This window comes from Rhodamnia argentea, chromosome 1, assembly GCF_020921035.1.
Source record: "Rhodamnia argentea isolate NSW1041297 chromosome 1, ASM2092103v1, whole genome shotgun sequence".
NCBI lineage: Eukaryota > Viridiplantae > Streptophyta > Magnoliopsida > Myrtales > Myrtaceae > Rhodamnia > Rhodamnia argentea.
This window is the reverse complement of record NC_063150.1, coordinates 870,321-879,530: the sequence shown is the minus strand read 5'-3', so window position 1 is coordinate 879,530 and position 9,210 is coordinate 870,321. Positions and strand designations below refer to the sequence as shown.

The 9,210-nt window shown below is 38.4% G+C and overlaps 1 protein-coding gene across 1 annotated transcript; it reads right to left on the bottom strand.

Moving 5' to 3' along the window:
* Positions 1–913: 913 nt before the first annotated feature.
* LOC115745231 (CMP-sialic acid transporter 2-like) lies at positions 914–9,210 on the bottom strand. Its single transcript, XM_030680677.2, has 16 exons — positions 8,887–9,210; positions 8,151–8,357; positions 7,454–7,570; positions 7,106–7,162; positions 6,137–6,214; positions 5,247–5,291; positions 5,074–5,133; positions 4,781–4,900; positions 4,588–4,665; positions 3,753–3,822; positions 3,429–3,536; positions 3,088–3,221; positions 2,904–2,983; positions 2,541–2,586; positions 2,387–2,447; positions 914–1,370 (listed from the first exon to the last, which is right to left on the bottom strand). Exons 2-15 carry the CDS (start codon positions 8,316–8,318, stop codon positions 2,397–2,399), a joined length of 1,212 nt encoding a protein of 403 aa, XP_030536537.2. The 5' UTR covers positions 8,319–8,357; positions 8,887–9,210; the 3' UTR covers positions 914–1,370; positions 2,387–2,396.

The following is a 9,210-nucleotide window of genomic DNA, read 5'->3' as shown; positions in this document are numbered from 1 at the left end:
TGAACAGAAAAAAAAAAGGAATAAGATTTCTAAATGGTGCCAAATGATGGACAAACCCGCAATAAGGAGAATGTTACTCATCATTTGTTCGTCGAGATTAGAGCTTTGAAGCTTTGCTAGATTGGCAAGCTAAATCCAGAAGAAACGAAATCTATTTGCCAGCATACTAAGTTGTAAATGAAAAACAAAGCTGTGACGTCCCAGATCGTTACCTACCCGCGATCTTCTTTTAATCTTTTAATACATGTCACGTGGCGCATGCAGAAAACAAAAGTCGCTGATGAGGCCATATTAACAATCAACAAAGGGAGCGTGCCTAAAGGGTATGGGCCTTTAGAAGGTTTTCTTAATCTGTACTTGTCATAGACAAGATCATCCCACACATATCATTAAACACCTGATTTCGTTCGCGCGCACGCGTGTATGTATATATATAAAACCAGTTACGTACATCAACATCATTAAAAGACAATTGGGAGGGTGATAAAAGAGAATCTACTCCCGACCCACCACCACCATAGCCATCCATGGCTACCACCATCCCCATTATCTGCATCCCACGGCCACATCAAAAAGTACCTACTGTGACATCATCATCAAAAGCCTGCCTGTACATACACCGGGAGATAAGGTTACGAGAGCAAGCCCCTCCCTGGCCGGAGAGCCCCTAGGACAATCTTTCACCAATGATTAGAATGTCATTTTTTGTGTTCTAGTTACAATGAAAGGTGAAACTTGATTGTTTACATTGTTTCTGAACAAACTATGCTGCCCACTGCTCCTAGTTCTTAATTCACCACTCTTGGACAACGTACTTATAGCTGGTTCATAAATGGGACGTTGTAAGTATAACAGAAGCACTCGTATGGTCAGGAGCATTGTCGCTCCATAAAAAAAAACGGAAAGCTAAATGTCTGTTCAACAAATTTATGAGCATTTGATTTCTATTCCTTTGGAAGAACGAAATTGAAATGAGAACTTCTGTTGTCACAAAAAAAAAAAAAAAAAACAATAAAAAAATAAATGAAGAAAGAATACATATTTTGAGAAACCTATGAAAAGTCGAAGCAAAAAATATTTCTCAATGTCTTAAAGAATACAGATAAGAATGATAGGCTTTACATTGTCTGCAACAGAAATCCAAGGATCTCGAAAACTGGCATGGCACCTTACGCGCTGCTATCTTCTATCCAAAAGAAAAAATGCTTCGAGCTCTCCCAAATGAAAAAGCTTCAATATCGGAACTAACTGGATTCAGCGACACTCGTGGATCCCACAGGAGCAGCACGCATTGCTCGATTATTCCACACCGAATCTGATAAGTGGCCATCTCTGTACCATTTTCTTCCTAGACAATGCCTGAAAATTTCCTGCAAAGGCAAAGCAGTTTACTCAGTACCAGAAACTGAAATATCTCATCATGTCTATGGCCTTGGAGCCAAAGGCCTCTCTCCTACAGCACATCATCACCATGGAAGGCCAAGCTAACAAAAAATAAAAATAAAAAACATCATCACTAAAACACATGCATCAACATTTGGCTAGAAATCTGACCAGAAACTATCAACATGTAATGTTTAAAGGAGCTGGAAAAGTCCACGCATCAGGTACAGCCTTTGAAATAGGCTGGTTCCAGTGTTAGACTAATTATTATATATGCATATGCAAGTTATGATGTGACCTGTGGAAGATGAGATATACAAAAGACTGTCTCTAAAAGCATCTGTTTCCCGCACCAAATTCAGATGGATGGACGAGATTTGCACTGTCAGACCAGTGCATCATGCAGGACTACCATATGTGACAATCCAGATCTATCCAGTCCATATGGACTCAGTGTACCCAAGTTTTCCGTTAGGGAAAAACCATACCTTCTCTGTCTACTTAGAATGTGTTTGTTTCACTGAAAACTTCAATATACTGGGAAGTATTTTACATGAAAATCATTTTTAAGAAATATGGTTAGTTTTCATTTATTTGGTGGTATAGGGAAAGTGTTTCCTTCTTGCCAGAAAGGGAAGTCGTTTTCCTACAACTTAAGCTTGTTGTTTTTTTTTTGGTAAGGACTTAAGCTTGTTGTTTTCAATCCATGAAAAACGTTTTTCGTAAATCGATTAGTTTTATATCATGAAAACAATTTCCCAGAAACAGTTTTCCTTCAAACAAACGGATCCTTGTTGCAGAGTCTACAAGCAGTAAGACCAACTGTTAGTCTCATTCTTAAAGCTCTCTAGTTAGCTTTACCCAGAATATCCACTTTGCCAAACCCATTTTGGGATCTTGAGAGATGAAATCTTTAAGTATCCCAGTAAGCAAAATCTGACCGTAGACATAAAAGTAGGGAAGTACAAAGTGAATCTGGAAAATGGATAAGGGAGCATCAGACCTGACGTAACCTATCTGGGGAGTAGAGGCTGTTCCTCATCAGACCCTACCCGATGACTAGCCTGGAGTAGGCAAATAAATATGGAGAAAGATTAACAAATGGATGAATTTAAGAAGGATTAGAAGCTATTAATTTAATCAGATAAATTTCATACCTCATCATTTGCTCCTGCTGCCATATTTATAAATGAATCCTTAGACCTGAAAAGGAAGAAACACCACAAAAGTTTAATTGCAGGGGAAAGAAACTTATATGTTTGTGCTTAAAAGTAATTTCCACGTGAAATATTCTAGACTTCTGGTAGGTAATGCCCAAAAATATCTTTGATCATTTCCATCTATATAAGATTCATTGACTCTAATACTTTAACATTAGGTAACAGCAGCATCAAGAACAATAAAATCTGCATTAGGAAGAGATAAGTAACTCCAAATACGGGCACTAGAACCACATCTTTATGACTGCTTTTCCATAAGCTAAAGAAATTTACAGAAAGATGAATAGATATCGGCATCACCTGTGGCTGTCCTGATGATCAACTAATTCCAGAGTCCCATTTCTTGGTGGATCTTTAACCTTTGAAATGGGTGAAAAGAACTGAGGGAAAGATGCAAAAGCAATCTCTTAGCCATATGGTTAAATTTATGGAATCTAATCAAACCCAAATCTGTACAACGAAGCCACTTTCATCCACAGTTTACCTGATGCATTGATATAAACACAACAGAAATTCCTAAGACGAAGTTGGCAGTTAAAGTATGACCAAAGAGTGCAGCTGAAGCTATGCCGGTGAAGATTGTGGCAACTGTTGACGAGTACTTCTTCAAAATTGTATCTATTTACAACCAATGCAGAAATTAGGGGAAAGAGACTAATTCTGTCGAAGAACTTAGAAAAGCTGATGACACGAGTGAGACAAAATTAAGTCAAAAGAATTGGACGTGATAGACAGGCCTGTTAAGCATAATATATTCAAAATTAGAGAGCTCTAACTAAAGATGAGCAAAATATAATAAGCAGAACAAGCAAAACAAAATCAAACCTGCGTATTTGAAAAAAAAGGAAGATAAAATTCCTTGGGCTGCATTATTAAAGATTAGAAACATGGTAGCTTTTGAATGTCCTTCCAAGATGTCAAAGCTGCTGGGACCTGAAAAGAAAAAGTAATAACAAACTGTAAGTATTTTGCAATACATTAGAAAATTTACTTTGGAATACATGAAAAATTTAGTCCCATCAAATTAATGCACTCAAGGATGCCATCCAAGAGAGAGAAGACATAGTTCATCACAATCAAATCAAGGAAAAAAGTCGGCCACAATGCTAGGTTTATTTATTAAACAGCTTCTTAAAAGCATGCCAATACCTTTAACAATGGCAGTTCCAAGAATTCCCAGAAAGTTAAATATAGCACCATATCCATATAAAAATAAATTCTGCAACAGAAAGAAGAATTAGAAAAAGGGCATAAGATGAGACCCGCAAAGCAAGAAAAATAAATAAAGTAACAAATGTTACATAAAGGGATATCACAGATATAGCACGATGTGAACTATTTGATTTGAGATGTTTGTCCAAAATAAGAGAGAAAATCCCCGGATATGCAATGTGAGCCTGTCCTAACTTAAATTTTTTGGAGTGAATGCTGTCCACATGGTACCAGAATGCACATCCAGAATTCCCATCCTATCACTCATCTGTTTTACTTTCTTTAAATTTTGGGCCTGCAATTGTCAATTTGACATGGGAAAACCAATCCAATGTCCGATGTATAAAAATTTGGCCTATACACAAGAGGACGTGCCAAGAATATGGCCCTTAAAAAATCTAGCATAATAGCTACTTGAGATGTTTCTGCAAAACAAGAAATACACCAATTTAGCGCGAGTCCATTTCCTACCTGACATCTCAATCTTTTGCAACAAATGTTGGTACCAAAGCACGGGCCAATAATTCCAATCCTATCACTCACTCTTTTTTTTTTTTTTAAAAGGTTTTTCTGTTTGTGTTGTTGGATGGACTTGAACATGTAGAGGACGAGGCAGGTCAAGAAATATGCTAGATATATTAGGTCTTTCCTTGACAGCCTAAACTTTTAGGATAGTATCTCTGGCAACACCACATATATCGCAAAATGGTGTAGTCTGCCAAAATGACGAGAAATAGGAGCACCACAAAATTACACATGTTGCAAATATTACCTGAAGATATATACTTGTGTCATATTGACTCTTCAGAGCATATTCATTATATACAGAGGCAAGAGACGGAACTGTGACCTGCAAAATAAAACATGGGCATCCCTTCTAATGAAATAAATCTAGGTACCAGACAAAATAGTCCAAAAGAGAAGCTAACAAGAATAAGATGAAAAAGCAACAAGAAATCTCTTACAAAAATAAATGTATAGATATACGCAACCGTTCCAACAGGAAGACCCAAAGCAGGTCCGTCGGGTAGTGAGCGCAGCTGATTAATGCTAATCCCAATGAGCAAGAGAGCAAGGGCTTCCCACTGCCAATAAATGAATATTCAATTTACATGTTCAAATAGTAAAGATGGTGTATTATGCCCACAAAGAGAACTTTCATTGACATTGTGGATCAACGAAATTCCCCTCACCCAAAACCCAAAACTTCGTCTGAACTGAAAAACAAAGGAAACAGGATATCAAAGCCCAGAACAACCTGAATTATGGAGAATCTGCGCTTCATTATTATTTTCAACAAAAATGCAATAACCAGAACCTGCAGGATTTGTGATAAAAACATGAAATTAATAAAAGCACATTAAGTGAACTCTGACAGCTAAAACTACTATAGAATGGAAAAACAAGAGAACGGATTACGAATCAGAGTACCTTCAAGTTGCTTAGCATTTTCACTGTTGCAGGATTAAAGTATAACTGCAGAAAAATGTAATCCCAGTTATTAGCAGCCAATCTATTTGGAAGCTGCAGCAACTCCAACATCAACAGCAAACCAAGTCCCAAAAAGAATGAATAAGGGCGAAGAATATTGCTCGAAAGCGGCACAAATTTTCTAGCCATAAGCAAGGCATGTCATTAAATGCTCCTCTGCTTAAAAGGTCAAGTGCGACCACACACACACACACTAAGCATGCGTTTGACATTCCTTGTCTATTAAGATCGCACATAGGAAAATACACTTAACATTCATTATTACGTACATCCTGGCAATAATTAAGAATCTACAAACATGTCAATCATTAAGCACGGTCATATTTCTATAAATATGTTTGAGCAAATTTGTTCACTCCATTTGATTTTAATAACTAGTGTCAAACCATTTGGAGGAAGAACAGCATATCATAACAGAAGCCAAATGGACAGTCACTCACAAACTTGTCAGTTAAATTTTATTATCTTCATAAGTGCGTGGTAGGCTCTGTTCGTCTGCACATGTGGTGATCCATTCCATACTTAAAACTCCCCTTTGAATAAGATTCAATTGTAAAGCTACATCAAACTTCCACGCATTTCTTGGCCATGTACATAAAAGTGCCTTTTGGTATCAAATCATGTTCTCATTTCAAGCATCATCTATTACAGGGTATGGTCAAACCCATGATTTAAAAGAGAATTAGGTTAGTTGGTACTCAAGGCTGCCTTAATATGTATGATGACGGAGGGGGAATGCAGAAGTCAAGCCCAAGATCTCTTAAATCATGGTAAAGGCAGAACATCACTAGGTCAAGAAGCATATAGATATGTCAATGAAGAAAAATTACCTGCATGATGAACTTCAAATAGTTATTGATAGCATAGAGAAGGGCTGGAACAGCAAGAAGCACATTGTTGCGTGCTGCCTACAAAGAGATGGAACTTGTAAACAAAAATCAAAACTGAAAAGCTAGGCCAATTAAAAGGACATCTAAGGCTACGTTTCATTGAGATATATCGGTCTGAATTCAACAGATTGTGAGCACATGCTTAGTTGCTGAGAAAAAAACTAAGTAAAAGGAAATCCTTCTTCCACAACATTCTTCAGCCTTCCAAATTGATATCTTTAAAGCAATACTTGTCGCCGACACCAGTCCATCACCTAGCAGGTAAACTTAATGTTAACCTGCAAGTATACTGGTGGCAGGTAACCGGGGAACTAGTCTCGCTGCTACAGACCACTCATTAAGTATAGCTGAAACAGCAAACTCCCCCATCCTTCATCCCATGGGAACAATAGGCACCCACGACGATCCCCACATCCTCCTTATTCATCCCTGTTTCCTTCGGTTCCATACTCTGCAGTGCTACACTATGAGAAGTCCATTATAGTGGCACCAGGCCTACTTAGTGCCAGCTCTTTGGGCAGTAGTCATGCGAGTCTTTGTCCCACCTCTGCAGCAGTCTCAATGTGGTGCTAGCTATCTGTCTCGCAACTTTATTCATCCTTATGTTAATACCCTGATTAAAAATATCAAAATCTCAAAGTACAACAGCCTAGGTTTACAGACCACTCATTGAGTAAGTATTATACCCAAGGAGAATGTTAATCATGCGAGCGCATATTCCATGTTTACTTGCAAATGTATTCATTGACAATTTTGTAAGGGCAAATGACAGATCATGGTGCAAAAACCTGACATGCTTAACTTTTCCAACGTGAATTATTTTGATATGTACTCCACAATGAAGCAAAAGGCTTAACTTCAAACTAAAAATACATAAAACTAAGGTGGATTAAAGTATCGAACTGATACCTGCACAAAAGTCGATATTGATAACAATGGCTTCTCTCCAACTTTTTGATTCCTTGCCTACAGAGTAAATCGAGACAGCAAGAACTTAGCATGAGATATAGAAATAAAATGCCATTATTAAGTATCATTTTTTTTTTTATTGGTATTTCAGACAGTACCTCTATCTTCTAAACTTCCCCAGCCCCTCCCCAAAATCAATGTACATTACATGCTTAACAGCATTATCCACACGAAAGACAATCTTCCTTCCACAGTCTCAGATCAATTGTAATATTATATGTGAAAAGCTGGACAACACTAAACTGTTGATGTATATTGAGTCAGGAAAAAAGAGAAAGGGAAAAGTACCTGTAACAAAAGCATAACAATTGCAAAAGCGACCTTTGCAAGCTCAGTCAAAAAATTAACGCTGATTGGGCTAAAGTTGAACTTTCCATCAACCTTGGACATATAAACCAAAACAGGCTGGCAGAACAGAAGTCATAAACAAGTCAGATGATCTTTGCACCTTCAAAAAGCATGGACTAAGATCCTACAAGTAGACTATCAAAAGACAAGCCAAAAATATAATTCCGTAGTGGATAAGAACACAAAATGGTAAAAATAGTCAACCGTTTGGAAAAGCCAATGACTCAGTGGAAATCATGAAGAATAATGCTTGTTTATTTAAACCATACAAAGTCAACAACAACTACTAAGCGAAGTCAAAGACCAAGTGTAATGTATGATCGATTAATACATCTAGCATAACATCATGTTTCTAATACCACACCAGAACCATGAGGATATTTAGGCATTTCATGTTTCTAGAAGCACATAGGACAATTAAAGGAATATAAGCTAGTGGATGACTGTGAATACATCTTCCTTTTGGGAACGGATGGAGAAGAGAACGAAATGCTTTTACTATTACTTCGTGCATTAATTCAAGAACATGCACCATGCCTTTTGCTACTAATTTGTGGGAATGACAAAAGAGGTTTTCCTAATGAACCAATCAATCCAGGGAAGGAAAGCAAAAACTGATATAAATGCAAGTAATTACCTGTAAACCAACTAACATACAATCCCCGACCACCAAGAGGGTGTTGAGGGCACGCTGCTTGGACGATACTCTGCTTCTGTGCCGGTCATAGGCCCTTGATATGGTTTTGGAGCTTGGTGACAAAAGCTTCGAGTGGCAAACACTGCATTCTATAATCCCGTTCTTCATTGATCTGCCCCTAAAATCTCACGATCTTGCCAGATGTATCTACAGGTATCTACAGATAAACTCGAAAATCAGTACAAAATCAAGTAAAGGATTAATTCAATCTTCGTCATGATAGAAGTATTTCTGTAAGACTTGCATTTCATGTCAAAAACATGATCATCAATGCCTTAATCAATTCTAGATGCTCGTAAGACAAAACTCTGGACTCATCGGCCAAGTGCAAGGAAAATCAACAAAGGCACACAATTGTCAGACCTCTTATTCATTACGATCAGCCACTCAATCCAATTCTTCATTGATATCAGAAACTCAATCCGAATGCCACCATTACGACCAGACTTCCACCGGATCTTGCCTTTAACACAACACAACGCAAAGCTACCTCATTTTTGCGAACCCAACTTTCAAAATTCAAAATTGATGTGATCCGAATGAAAACCCAATCGCAAAGCGCAGATCACACCAACAGGAAAGCAAATTCAAACATTCGCCACAACAATCTTAACCGAACAGCGAATTGCACGCAAAAATGCCGCCTCGATCAATGAAGTGCGGAACGAAGACTCACCAAAAACGCGCATTCCTCGGAGTCATCCACCGCCGGCGGCGAATTCACCGGCCAGATCGCAGCTCCGACCCGCCGAATCCGGAGCTTCTCCCGAGCAGGCGAATGCGAATTCCACTCTTTCCGAGACTCCAATCCACCAAGACACCTCCAGTTAACAAGGAGCAAATGCGCTTCGACAGAGAAATATGCGGACGTCGGAGAGAAGGGGGAGATTCGCTCTCTGTCTCTCTTTTGGAGCGTTCTCTCTTCTTCTCATTGGCTTGGAACTCAATAGTAATGGGGTCTTCGTGCGCCTCTCGCTTTCGGGGACAGCGAGTTGCAGCT